General features: G+C 40.5%; 1 protein-coding gene across 11 annotated transcripts in view; it reads right to left on the reverse strand.

The window, feature by feature from the left end:
• The window catches only part of NCOA2 (nuclear receptor coactivator 2), a 272322-nt gene that overhangs the window by 78322 nt on the left and 178543 nt on the right, over positions 1-15457 (reverse strand). For all 11 annotated transcript variants that reach the window (XM_060287026.1, XM_060287028.1, XM_030859594.2 and 8 more), the window contains one exon: positions 14258-14430. In XM_060287026.1, the coding sequence (XP_060143009.1) occupies positions 14258-14430 (173 nt within the window). The remainder of the gene's footprint in view (positions 1-14257; positions 14431-15457) is intronic.

Genomic DNA, 15457 nt, shown 5'->3' on the forward strand with positions numbered 1-15457 from the left:
GCCACAGCAGTGAGAGGCCCACGTACTGCAAAAAAAAAACAAAACACCAGCTGTGCAGCTTTGAGTTAAAGAGTAATTAAGGCTTCAGGTCTGCCTAGAAGAATGGCTAGACAGGTAATAGCAGGTGACAAACCCAGAATGGTGAGACCAGATGGTGGAGGGTCTCGAACACCATGTGAAGACATTTTACTTTATTTTGTAGGCAGAAGAGGTTCACCGAAAGTTTTCGTAACAAGAGTTACACATCTAACACATTTTTAGGAAATCAATGTTGGTAGCAGTGGGGATGAACTATAGAAGGTAGAGAAGCAGAGACGAGTTAAGGTAACAAAAGATGACTTAAAATAGGGTGCTGAGAATAAAAATGGGAAATATAAGGGGTGGAGATATCACAGGACATGGTGAGGACCTGACAGAGCTGACTGGCTGGCTGCATATGGTGAAGAGGGAGAGGACGTCGATGTGACCAGGACCCAGGTTTCTAGCCTAGATGAGCACAAAACAGGTGGTGCTGCCATGGCCTGAGACTGAGCACAGGGAACCGGACACGCCATTCTGTTCAGGAGGCAGAGGAGAGACTGAGCTGTCTGGGATATGGGGCGCCCAGGGGCGATGCCTGACAGGTGGCTGGAAATCTGGATGCGGGATGAAATGGCAAGGTCTGGGGAGCGGGGACTGGGGAAGGCCCTCACTGGGCATCTGTGCAATGAGAGGCACGGAAAGGCCTGGGATCTAAAGCTGACAGGATGGAGCACAGATGTGAAAGCTGAAGGCTGGAAACCGGTAAAACTGAAGAAGGAAGGGATTTAGTTGGGGACAGAAAGAAGGTCAAGAGATAGATGAGGAAGGGAAGCCAGTGAAGGAACGCGGAGAGAGTACAGACCAGAAGTAGAAGCGTTTTGAGGACAGCTGGTCAACAGTGACACAGCGACTTAAGTGTACACTTGAAAGTGGTAAAAATTTTATGTTATGTATATTTTACCACAATAAACAATGGTTAAATTAAAATCAATTCTCAGGTTAAAGTTAATTGGTATCCAGAGTCTTTAATCAATAAGTTATTATAAGCACACTGTGAATTAGCGTTCACTGTCGCATTCTTAGTAAACAAAATAGGATTCAAGATCTGATGTGCTGATAAGATTAACTCTGGACTAAAAGCTAACTAACAACTGTAATAAGCCTCAAAACTGCAGAAGGCCAGTTTTCACTCAACTCTGCACTTGCGGGAAAGCATAAGCTGTAAGGGTCTCCGTTTCTTACCAGCAAAGTTAAGAGGAAGAACACGATCATTCTTTTCCTGGAATTATTACTTTGAAAACATTGGGCAGGGGTGACAGAAAAGATGAGAGGATTAAAAATGGACTCCTACACTTATTAGGAGAGATAAATGACTCAGTAATTAGGAAAAGGTGAACATTTTCTAAGTAGAAATGAACTAAAATATTTCAGAGTGAACAACAGTCATAAGAGGAGGAAAGAATTGGGAATTGCCTCGATCTGCCCACCCCACAACTACAGACAAACAGGTAACAAGCCGGATCTATGAAGGCCATACTTCTTCCTTGCCTGGAACCTATATAAAGAGGTTTAATGTAAAAGGCTTCAGGGAAAGAAACATTCTTTAGGGCAATGTGAGAACTGGCTAAAACGAGGGAAAATGTCTAAAAGGGAAATCTCAATGCCATTGTGTTTTTTCTCATTTTCTTACTGATTTCAGATTTGCCTCAAGAGATCTTCCTTCTTGTACCTCAGAAGCTCCTCCCCATATGCTCAGCTTTTATGGTTATGCTTGGTGCCCTAAACTATTCAGCAATATATGATACTAAGATACTTGACTATAAAGGCATTCAGCGATGTCATATGGAATTAGATACTTATTCTTTTCAAAGTGTCTCCTTGCAAAAGATACTCAACGTCGTTAATCATCAGGGAAATGTAAATCAAAACCACAATATCACCTCACACCCATTAGGGTGGCCACTAGCAAAAAACCAGAAAATAACAAGTGCTGGTAAGGATGTGGAGAAATTAGAACACTTCTGCACCGTTGGGAGGATTATAAAATGGTGCAGATACTATGGAAAACAGTATGGAGGTTCCTCAAAAAATTAAAAATAGAACCACTATATGACACAGCGACCACCCTGCTGGGTATATATATTCAAAGGTATCGAAAACAAGATCTCGAAGAGATATTTGTGTATCCACATTCACTACGGCATTATTCACAATGGCCAAGATGTGGCAGGAACCTTAATGTCCAGTGACGGATGAATGGGTAAAGAAAATGTGGTATATACATAAAATGGAATATTATTCAGCCTTTGGAAAGAAGAAAACCCTATCATATGGTATAGCATGGCTGAACCTTGAGGATACTATGCTAAGTTAAATAAGCCAACCACAAAGACATAAATACTACATGATTCCACTTATTCATGAGGTATCTAAAGTAATCAGAGTTACAGAAACAGAAAGCAGAAGGTGGCTGCCAGCAGTTGTGGGGAGGGGAAATGGCAGCTGGTCAATGGGAATAGAGTTTCCATCACACAAGACGAAAGATTTCTAAGTCTGTTGTACAACAGTGTGCACACAATTAACAATGCAACAATGTACACTTAAAAATTGTTAACAGGGTAAGATTATGTTATATACTTTTTGCCACAATTAAAACCTCATCAAACCAGAAAAAAAAAAGTCTCCTTGGAAGGACCTATTAAAATAGTTGCCTGTATAACAATTTATTACTGTATAATCCATCTCAGTCTGAAAAGTAACTGAAAGACAGTCAGTAACTGAAAGACTGAAAGTAACACAAAGACAGTCACATTTCCCTCTTCCTCATTCTACCAGTGCAACAGGTTGGAGAAACAAACAAAACCCATAAAACAAAAAAACTAAGAAAAATCTACTTTAAAGCCTAAATCAACCAGAGAATGACAATAAAAAGAAGAGTCAAATAGTGGTATTTATGCTCTATATTTTTAATCTATTCCTATATTAAAATCACTACACATAAACTTGATTGTATTCAGCCACTTTTAATCTTAAATAGTGAATTATACACAGACACACACACACACACACACACACAGAGTAAATTATAATTGGAAACTCTTGTTATCTTCTCCTTACAACACTCCAAATATTTAATTCATTTCTCAAAAATTACATCATTCTTGCACCCCAATGTTCACAGCAGCACTATTTATAATAGCCAAGACATGGAAGCAACCTAAATGTCCATTGACAGATGAATGGAAAAAGAAGATACGATACATATATACAATGGAATATTACTCAGCCATAAAAAAGAACGAAATAATGCCATATGCAGTAACATGGATGGGCCCAGAGATTATCATACTAAGTGAAGTAAGTCAGAAAGAGAAAGCCAAATATCATATGATATCACTTATATGTGGAATCTAAAAAAGTGATACAAATGAACTTATTTACAAAACAGAAATAGACTCACAGACATAGAAAACAAATTTATGGTTACCAAAGGGGAAGGGGTGGGTAAATTAGGAGTTCGGGATTAACAAATACACACTACTATATATAAAATAGATAAACAGCAAAGACCTACTGTATAGCACAGGGAGCTATATTCAATATCTTGTAATGACCTATAATGGAAAAGAATGTGAAAAAGAATGGATATATGTATCTGTATAACTGAATCACTTTGCTGTACACCTGAAACTAACACAACACTGTAAGCTATCACAACACTGTAATTTACACCTGAAACTAACACAACACTGTAATATACTTCAATTTTAAAAATTACATCATTCTTCAAACTAAGAATGAATAGATGTAAACTTTAGCTCATGGAAATTTAAACGCATATGACAAAATCTTTAGATATAAGTTGTTTCAAAACCAATATATCCAGTATCTGCACAGCACTAGTATCAAGTGTGACTATGCTTTCTATTTGTTATATATTTTAGTCGGATACAATATGTCTATTTAAAATCGTTAGGGAAAATATTCCATGTTAATTAAAGATCATAATAAAAATAATTATTAAAAAGTATAAAAAAACCTCAGCACTCCCTCCGGATTTCAAAATATACTCTAGTTGACAAGCTATGTAGATCTGTCATCCTTATCTTCTCTTAAGATAAGGAGCTAAACTTAACCAGAGTCTATGAAAGTTAAAAGTTCACCACCCAAATGTTCCTTAAGACACAAGTGCACTTTAAGGAGACAAACTAAAATACTGTAAATACTATTCGTGGGCTTCCCTGGTGGCACAGTGGTTAAGAATCCACCTGCTAATGCAAGGCATACGGGTTTGAGCCCTGGTCCGGGAAGATTCCACATGCCGCGGAGCAACTAAGCCTGTGCACCACAACTACTGAGCCCACGAGCCACAACTACTGAAGCCCGCACGCCTAGAGCCCATGCTCCTCAACAAGAGAAGCCACCGCAATAAGAAGCCCACGCACCACAATGAAGAGTAGCTCCCGCTCGCCGCAACTAGAGAAAGCCCGTGCACAGCAACAAAGACCCAACGCAGCCAAAAATAAAAAAAATAAATTTGTTTAAAAAAAAGTATAAAAAATACTATTTGTCACAAGAGAAGTTGTAGTTTATCAACCCTATATAAGAAAGAGAATGTACTCACCCAATTGTTAGAATAAAACCTTCAAGTTCTTTAATTTAGGGTGCTCTTTCCCCCCAATATAAAGCCATTATACAAGGCTAGATGAAGGCTGGCATCAGAAAAATGTGAGATATTTATTTTATATAAGACAAACACTGTGCTCAGAACTGCGGCAGGTGTGAGTGACGCGTTAGATACAATCTGCCATCAAGGAGTCTGTCATTCAACTGGGGAAGAAAAAGAAAAGCCCACAAAAAACCTCATCAGAATAAGATTAGATAGTACAAGAAATGATAGGAGATTCAAAGGACATGAGTCTATATTGTTTGGGAATTAAGAAGTTCTTCGTTTAAAAAAGCAGCATTTGAGATGGGCCTTGAATAAGGAACAGTAGGACTCTAATGGGAACAGACAGAAACAGGGAAAGGGAGGCATTCCAGAAAGGGAGGAAAGAGTACCAATGACACAAAAGAAAAAACACACAAGTCTGGGTTAGCAACAATTCGCAACAGGGTAGCAGTCTTAGGGTAGACACACTGATGAGATGGGATACAGGAACACAGCACTGGGCCAGACGGGTCAGACATGGGGTGTTGGTGAAGGGCCCTGGCCACTGGATGTTCCATCCTCATCCAGCCTGGTTGCCTTCTCACAGTACTCTATAAACCTACCCCACCCCAGTGGCCTATTAAAGGTGGGTAGTGGTCAATCAGCTGAGGGGGAAGGAGAGAGAAGCATTCCAGGCAGCAGGCACGGAGGCCAGGAAATGCATGCAGTGGACTTGCCAGCATACCCTGTAGGCGAGGGGATGTAAGTTCAGGGGGTTTGTGGGGTAGAGCAAGGGGGAGTATGGCACGACCGGGGACAGACCACAGAGGGACTTGGATGCTGCGGTGAGGTTCTTCTTTTGGACTTTATCACAGTCTCCTGGCAGTCAGTGAAGCTGGGGCAGAAGGATCAACCTGGCGTCCTTTCGGGGGGGTTCCTCGAGTATCTTCAGCCGATTCTCGCGGAGGAAAGGCCTGGTATTGCTCCCTTGTGCACAGTGGAAGACGCAGACACTCCCAAGCCCCGAGCGCACAGTGGAAGACGCAGACACTCCCAAGCCCTGAGCGCACAGTGGAAGATGCAGACACTCCCAAGCCCCGAGCGGTAGCAGAGGCAGCGGGGGCGGTGGCAGCGTACTGACTGCACCTCCCATGGACCACTCAGGGGAGGGCCGACATGGGGGGCGGGCGGGTCGCGCTCAGCCCAAGGGCCCTTATCTACGTGCCCACAGCTGCCAAATGACTGTGCTTTTAAGTCATTAGTGAAAACGCCATAAGAAACTATAAAATTTTATATTTAAAAATGTCTGTACCTTTGTGTTTGAACTTGCACACGCATGCTTCTGAGTATGTTTACCAGCCTTCTCTATCTGCCAGGCTCTCTATTGGTCTTTGCGGGTGTTACTGCCTTTTTTTTTTTTTTCCCTGTACGCTGTTGTGGCCTCTCCCGTTGTGGAGCACAGGCTCCGGACGCGCAGGCTCAGCAGCCACGGCTCACGGGCCCAGCCGCTATGCGGCATGTGGGATCCTCCCAGACCGGGGCACGAACCCGTGTCCCCTGCATCGGCAGGCGGACTCTCAACCACTGCGCCACCAGGGAAGCCCCCTTACTGCCTTTTTATCTGTCGTTTTCCCCCTTCACTTCCTCCTGCTCCTTTTAAGTCCCCTCAACAAGTTATAAAAATAAATGAAAGGCTTTTTATTTTTTTTAAACATTTTTTGATGTGGACCAATTTTAAAGTCTTTACTGAATTTGTCACAACATTGCTTCTGTTTTATGTTTTGGTTTTTTGGCTCCAAGGCACGTGGGATCTAAGCTCCCCGACCGCGGATGGAACCTGCAGCCCCTGCATTGGAAGGCGAAGTCTTAACCACTGGACCGCCAGGGAAGTCCTATGAAAGTCTTTTGAAATAAAGTATTGTTTCTTGTTACAGATGAATGAGACATTTTAGTGTTCTCATGTTTTCACTTAGTTTTTTTTTTCTTCTTCGTCTTGTTTCTTTAGTTATGTGCCTTCCACTCCCCGCCCCCAGGAATCAGCCGCATTTTAAAAAAAAAAAAAGTCTCCCCTTCCTAGTACAGGGTATCTCTAGAGTCTGGAGACCATAGTAGGCGACGTCAAGTGAACTCTGCTGGAGATAGTTAAGAGTTTCTCATTTTATATCACCTTCTCCAAATTTCAAAATTGCTTATGGTCCTGTGCTGACTGTCCCATTTGGTTCTGACCTGCCCTTTTCAGCCTCAAATCCAACCAAATGCTTCAATCCATCTTACCACATCTTATTGTAGCTGAACAGTTCGACGTTGCACACACCGGTGCCACGGAGGGCTCCTGTGCCTTTGCTCGGGTTCCTCTATTCCCTGTTGGAATGTCTCTCTCCTTCCCCCGGCCCCTACTCTCTCACCTATTAAATCTTACACTTATAGCAAGGCCCACATCAACTTTACTGTCCTCCTTGAAGCCTGTACTAACATCGGTAATTACACTTATTCCCACTGTCCCTGTGTTCCACAGCTGCCTGTGTACCAGCGGACTTCCCTCCAAATGAGTGAACGCTTCAAGGAAAAGAACCAAGTACTTACTGACTGCTGGATTCCTTCCCCCTTAGTGAAGTATGCCCTGCATATAGTATTTACTCAGTAAAAATTTTATGGAATGAATGTTTGCTCTTGAATGAAATCAATACACACAGCAGGGTGTCAGAATTTCTTTTCCTAACAGTACAAGGTGAACAAGAAAGCAAGCGATGCCTAACTTCTATTAGAGTGTGGAAGCCAGTTTAAGTCTTGAAATGAGAGCTCATGTCATAAATTGTTAAAATCCTAAAGCATTAGAGCACATTAAATTATTTAAATCCTCTTCATCTGAAAGCTGTTAAATACAAAAAAACTTCCATATACTTAGGGAAAAAAATCAAAAACCAAAAAACCCCATACCAAGGGGCTCCTAGGAGGAACGAAAGCAAAAATTCCACCCTGCTCACTTTAAGGATTTCATTAATAGTATGAGCCATTAATCCACATGAAAATATGAAAGTGAACTATATGCATACCAGTGGGAAAGTATTTTATTTTCATTAAAAACGGCAGTGTCAAGGACATATTGCTGATCACAGGTGATATTCTCAAACAAGGAAATAAAATTTGCTTTATCTCTAGATGCATGGAACCCTGTAACAGTTTCAAATCTTCAAGAATAAGCTAGGGCCGGATTCGTTCCTGTGTTGATGTAAGTAAGGATGAAATGAAAACTGCCGTGACTCTAGCCCTCTTTAGTTCTCCTTAAAGCAAGGTTCTTGAAAAATGTCACTCAGGTAACAGGGATGAGAAGGAGCCTACAGGGTGCAGCAGGGGCAACAGAGCCGGGGGAAGGGTGCAGACAGGGTCACACCAAGCACATTTTTTTTGGCCATGCCATACAGCTTGCGGGATGATCTTAGTTACCCGACTGGGGACTGAACCTGGGCCCTGGCAGTGAAAGCACCAAGTTCTAACCACTGGACCACAAGGGAACTCCCCAAGCACTACATTTCTGAGTTCTGTCTCTGAATGGATAGTTTTTTTTTTTTTTTTTTGCGGTACGCGGGCCTCTCACTGTTGTGGTCTCTCCCGCTGTGGAGCACAGGCTCCAGACGCTGCAGACTCAGCAGCCATGGCTCACGGGCCCAGCCGCTCCGCAGCATGGGGGATCTTCCCGGACCGGGGCACGATCCCATGTCCCCTGCATCGGCAGGCAGACTCTGAACCACTGCGCCACCAGAGAAGCCCTGAATGGATAGTTTTGATAGCTCTGTTTACTTATTTCTGTATTGTAATAAAAAGAATCAACATTGTCAGAATATTAACGTTTACAACCGTAACAGAGAAAACATCCGAAAACGACTTGTTTCCTTATCAATATTGAATCCTTAGCAAGAAAACCTAGATTCATTTGGATGAGGACTCCAAGTCCAGATGTCAGAAACCATGGCGAGAAGAGTAATAACTACTGTTGAGTAAGTCTTCTTACCTGCCAAGCACTAGACTAAACCCTTTATAAACACGTTGAACATAGTCTTCACACGAGCAATGTGTAGTGGACGTTATCATCCCCTTTTTACAGATTAGGAAGTAAAGGCCCAGAGATGTTGGGCAATTTAGACACTGTCCTACAGTGGTGAAGAGAGAGACTGGGTTCATCTGACTTTAAATAAACCTCATGCTCTTAATAAGCTCATTAGATTGATTAACATATTCTGCCAATTGAGTTTGGTGCTCGCACTGGTCCATTACACGGTCTACACTGCCGGCCCACTTTTACATCCGGCTGCCTGACTGTCCATTTAATTATCGTCAGCACCTTTAGAAGAATAGGATAAAAAAGAAGTTGACAGTTGAAATTTAAACTATATGGAGTGTATAAAGGGCCACCGATTTTTCTTTCTGTTTTTTTTTAAACAAACTTAGAATTCATATGTCATCCGTCTCCTCCTATTCATTCTCCAACCGATCAAGAGTTAGTACTGTCATAAATACTTGACTAGCAATCCATGACACTGACTTCAGTATGGCTGTATCTACGAGGGCACGCCTACCCTTTCCAGGGCAATGGATGACTCTGCCATCACCCTAAGATTTCATCACATGGAACATAAACAATGCCTGGAAGCATCACCCCAAAGCCTGATTTACAGATATCCTACCCCTGGAAGGGATCTGATATCGCAGCCCTTCTGCTTACTCTGCTTGGTGACAGCTATTAGTTCACACCTAGGCGTCAGCTTTGAATAATTGAATTTCCATCCCAAGAACTTCATGTATTTAACATGGGGGGAAAAAAACTGGAAGGAAAAATATAATCTTAATGGGCTCTACATTTTACTCTTATGTGCTAGAATTAGGTTGTTTCCATTGCTATTCCCTTGAATTTTAAAATAATGAGTTCATGAATTTGACGCACCTACATTTACAAGACAATCTCCTATGCCCACCAGTGGAAATGCTTAAAAACCAGCTCCTTGGGGGAAAAAATAGTAAGCACCATAATGCTGATTACAAATTTTACTAGTACAAAGTATGTGGAGTATATAATTTACAAATGATAATAAAACATACAACACTCTTTACTGTAAATTCCAGACAGCCAATTGATTCTAATAGAATGTTTGTTGATTTCTGCCAAACTCTTGTCTTGTAGCTAACTTACAATTATAGCTGATGAAAGAATATAGTTCTGACATGAATGTTGTTTGAAATTTTCATTTAAGTTAATAAGACAAAAGTGAAATAATGAAAATACATGATGAAGATATGGAACGTAGAAATTCAATTGTCAGTTTGTAAGTGACTTTTTTGCTGAAGTGGACAATATTTTTTATGTGTGCACGTAATGTCTATCGAATGTTAAAATATTAGATGTTAATTAGAGATTCGCAGTAACCACCACTACCTAGTATTTCTATCATGTAGACACAAGACACAAAAGGCCGCTAGAGCAAAGATAATAGTAAAATGCAGTACAATAATTAGGAAATGATGAGTTTTAGTCTTCCTTACCTTTGTGTTTTTAAATATAATTTAATTGTACATCTAAACAATTTTTAATAATGGCTGTGCTTATCAAGTGGCTTATAAAATTCTTGAAATTTAACAATTGGCTCTCGTTGCTTGATAACCAGTTGACTCCAGCACACCACTGCCCCACACCCTCTCTTAAAATACTTATTTTTTGATGCTATGCACAATTGTAGGGGAAATTTACATGTATGAACCAATCTGTAATCCCAATGTTCTCATACTGGCACTACAATCAAAATTAAATCATTAGAATAATCACAATGAGAAACCAGAACGATCTTTTAGGTTGCCTGATTCAACAAGAAATCCCCCCCACAAATCTAGCCTTAACAATGCGAATTTTTGAAATATACCTTTTCATTCTTATTGCTATTCACGTTCAGAAAAATAATAACGAAAGGGTGAAACCAGTTCTCCACTGACTGATAAGTACAGCCTATACTCAAATATGCTGCACTGGGCTTCCCTGGTGGTGCAGCGGTTGGGAACCCCCCTGCCATTGCAGGGGACACGGGTTCAGGCCCTGGTCCGAGAGGATCCCACATGCCGCGGAACTACTAAGCCCGTGCGTCACAGCTGCGAGCCTGTGCTCTGGAGCCCGCGAGCCACCGCAGCGAGAAGCCCGCGCACCACAACGAAGAGTAGCCCCCGTTTGCTCCAACTAGAGAAAGCCTGCGTGCAGCAACAAAGACCCAGTGCAGCCAAAAATAAATGATAATAATAATATAAAGAAAAAAAATCTTATGAAAAAATATGCTGCACTAAAGAGGCTTTAAATGAAGTGACAAATGTTTTCCAAACAATACAATTCATTTTAGATTATTATTTTAGAAAAAAGAACAAAAAGTGTTGGGGTAATAGAGGAGAGATACTACCTTAAAGAGGGCAGTAGAAATGTATTAATCATTAGAACTCCCCTCACGTTTCAGTCACTTTATGCTTCAATTTCATTTTTTAAGAGCACAGGAATCGCCATGTATTTTCCATAGGAATTTTTAAATTTAAGTTTCTAGCTAAGGAGTGTGAAACTGGACTCACTAATCCATAATTAAATCATTTGTATTTTTCATATTACTTATTATTCTTCTGTGAAATAGAAACAATATTAGTCTTCCCAGTTAGGAAAAAAGTTTATTCACTACTTATGACTATTCTTTGTAAGTTACAGACACCAGATGTTTTCCACATTTACCAGCATCACACCACATAGGAAGAAACACCCCACTTCAATATCAAAAAGCTGGTGTTATGGTCGAATTGCAGACTCTGTGTGCACTTGGTCTGCTACTACAAGGTGCACGGCCGTGTGATGCTCTTGGAGAGCCAGTGTCTACCAAACACAGGTCTCAGAAAGTGCTACAGACAAGGGAGGTTTAACCATTTAGATAGCTGGTACCCCCCCTCCAAAACCCCATCCTTTAGGCCATTTAAAAATATCCATCATTCCCTGCCTTAGTTCCCAAGCCTACGGAAACGCGAGGAGCAGCTGATGACCGAGCGGACTCGAGTGAAAGAGCCCATCCTGCCTGGCTGAGCTGCCTGAGCTTTGGACGCTGGCGGGTTCCTTTCACAGGAGCCTGCTTTCCTGACTGTGTAGCCTTTAGTTGCACCTCACGCAATCCAGCTTAACTCTTCAGGACAGTTAGGATTTTATTCCGCCTGATACCTGCGACTGCAATACAAATTAAGTTTGGATGACGCTGTTAAGATGATGGTTGGATTCTATTTACACCGACTGACAGTTGGGTGGGTGGACACACACAAAGGGAGAAGGAAGGGTTCCGATCCGACCTATGTGTTGCTCTTGAACCTTAGCTGGCTGCCAGCTGCTGAGAGAAATCAAGGTGGCCGCACAGAGCTGTTGGTGGATGTGGAGTCCTCTGGCCCCAGAAAAAAATGTGACTTTCTTCAAATGACCCTGTAGGGGAGCATATTATTCATAACCATTTCCCCACCTTTTGGAATTTCCCCTGCTTTCCATCTGCAGGAAGAGCTCACTGTATGAAGATCTGAGCATAGGTGAAGAAAAAAGGTGCCTTCCTACTGAATGTGGGAAAGATATTTACTGAATACGTACTAAACGCTTACTGTGATGAGTACTTGCTGGGAGCATTTATGTAGCTCCTAATTTCTTCAACAACCGTGCAACCTAGGTGTTGTGAATGCTAAATTCTATGTGAGGAAACTGAGTCGCAGAGAGAGAAAATAATTTGTCCAGGTTCAAAAAGTCTGTAAGAGACAGAACCAGGATTCATACCTAGCCTCCACCCGATTTGATTCTAAGGTCCCTGTTCTCTCTTTTTAAAAAACAATTTATTAAACAAGCAATACTCTTAAAATATTAGATTGGTCGAGAAGTTAAAAGTATACTTGTACTTTCATTTGGGTTTTAACTTCTGCTTCCCTTTTCAAAACACGTTACTTTTCAACTTAATGGAAACAATATTGTAAGAGGGAGATGTGACAGGGTTTTTATTGTCGCTGCTTCTTGGGTGGTCGTGGTATGGCGGCCTTGATTACACCCACAGAGAAAGTACGGCAGAGTCCCAGCGTGACACATCTTAACGTGTTTTATGGTTTGAAGGGCGGAATAACCAAGGTTTTGCAAAACTGTAAAACCCTGTGCAAGATCTTGATAGTAAAATACATACACATATAACTGTTTTCAAGTGTGAAAGTTCTACCTAACGTGGGATGTTCACAAAATCGAATCATTCAAAATCTGTAGAAAGGGGCAACAAGAAGCTTAATGATTTCTCCACTGCAACGATACCAGCACCTAGAAATGCAGCAACTTCAAAGCACTGTAACCTTGAATCAGTTATTTCTCCTAAAAATTTTAGGAATATGATTTTATCCATTTGCTGATACCAAATTGAGATTAAACTGAATTGTTGATAACTAGTGAATCTCAAAAGGAACAGGAAAGAGATGAAGGCGACTGAGGCATGCAACTGAGTAGAAAGTCCATGAAAGCTGAATGTTACGATGATATAATTTTGATGGAGAAACCAGGAAATACTAACTTTCAGAGCGGGCTGGTGTTACAAACTGCATGGTAGATGCTATGTGTATACGTTTCAGTTCTTAGAAGACAGAACTACACTTGCAAAGTTTTGGGTGCACATAGCTATAGAGACAAAGACATTATTTTTCTAAAATCTGCCTCTTTTAAATGTTATATAAAAGGCAGAGAAAAAAACGATATGAACTCTAAGAGGATGCATTCAAAAACAGATTACAGGAGATTATTATCTCCTGAAGGAAAGCAGTGTATAAAGACTTCAGGAGCATATACTGGCCCTGGGCACCAAGACGCTGTTCGTACCTGCCTAATACAGATTTTTTTTGGCACTACAAAGTCCAATGTGATTTTTAGAACATTATTTTAAAAAATTTTTTTTCTGTAGGCAAAAATATCAAAGAAGAGAGGCAGAAAATGATCTCAGGAAAAAAAAAAAAGAAAGAAAGAAAAGAAAACCCCAGGAAGAAAGCTGTCATGTTCTGTGTTTCAACTTCACAAAAGAATTCTATCTAGAGGTTGAGCCTTTCCAATCTATCTCTTGTCACTCAGGATATGAAACTCTAATTTAGTGGCGTGGCCAGTTGAGGCTCACACTTCAATATACTGACGAGCTGAAGCAGGAGGTGCTTCACTCCCTTACTTCTGGTTTCCATCCTCGGTTGGCTCCTTACCTGCAAACTACGACAGTCACTTGCTGTGTAAGCTGTTAACAATTCTAAGGCAGGGGAGGAGAATCAGTGGACACCTGAGTTTCACTAGATGAAAAGTTACATCACCCTGCCTCACCTCGGCCCCCTCCGTCTCCAGGGAATTGTTGAATTTTATATAAAGCCTATTTATAAACCACTGCAAGTGATACCTGCATTCATCTTGCCCTGTGACATCACCTTCTCATCAATAATTTAAACCTAAGAAATGGATTAAAGGGACTCTGAAGGGACTTCTCACACATGGAAAAAGAGAAACCAACTAAACTCTCCAAAATATTCATTCACTCCTCTTACCTTGTTCTTTGATCTGACGAATTTGCTTCACAGTTTCTTTTAAGATTGCACATTTGTCAGGTTTGAAGTTAAAGTTGTCTATATCGTTAAAATTAGCAAAAATCAGCTCTGCAAGTTCTTCAATATATTTATTTTCCTGTTCACGATTACGTTTCTCAGTGCTCCTCTTGGGGCTATTACGAAAAAGATAAGCATGTTAACCAAGTTCTAAAATAAAGAGAGCAAACAAAAGTTACTTATAGAAACATGGAATACTTTGGTGGAAAAAAACCCTCAAATCTGCCCTAAATGTTGCATGTTTTTTTTTCTGAAATCAAACCTACCCCAGTTGGTGATTACATATTTACCTGTGTGATCATTTGTTCAATGTGTTTCATGTCTCCCACTGGACTTGTAAGCTTCACAAGGACAAGGACAGGATGATTTGCTCACCACTGTGCTTAACGCAACGCTTGGTAACAAAGAGGTATCAAATTCATTGTTCAATAAGTAAAGAAGAGTTTTAGAAACATAAGGGAGCTCACGCTTATAAAAATTTATTTAAGATTAATAAAAGAAGGGAAGTTAATCTAGTTAAAATAGGAATAAATAAACTTCAATGATTTTTGATAAAGCACAGCAAAATGATGAAAATAAATTTTTATGATTTCATAGACTTCTTTAGGATGTTCATAATCAAACCCAACGGCCTTTTAAGATAACGTTAAAAACCACAGTACAGCTAGAAACAAAAGCGAAACTGGCCCAGGGTCTTTGTTAACTGTCCAAGCTGAATGACATGCAAAACGTAAACAAATGGTCCAAGTTCGACTTGAGTTTGAGAACGTTAATGGAAGGGAGGGAAAAAATAAAAACTGGCAAGATCTCCTCATCTGAATTTGAGGAAATAGCAAACTCAAAAGTTCCCTTTGGTAATTACAGCATACAATTTTTTTCTCAAGTACGGTAGAGTCCACTGGATGACATTCAAACAATACAATAAATAAGAAAAGCAAGTTGTTTAATGCAGCAGCTCTCTGTATTCTTAATATATAATTATTTGTATGTAATGCCAATTTATAAAATCTTGTAATGTGTAGTAGACATTCATATGTTTGCCTCTAAATATTAGCTTTATTCTCATGTACTAATAAACCTAAGATAGAACACAATCTCTCCACTTTATAGTGGTTGCACGAGTTGTCCAAGATCACCTAGTGA

This window comes from Globicephala melas, chromosome 17 (assembly GCF_963455315.2).
Source record: "Globicephala melas chromosome 17, mGloMel1.2, whole genome shotgun sequence".
NCBI lineage: Eukaryota > Metazoa > Chordata > Mammalia > Artiodactyla > Delphinidae > Globicephala > Globicephala melas.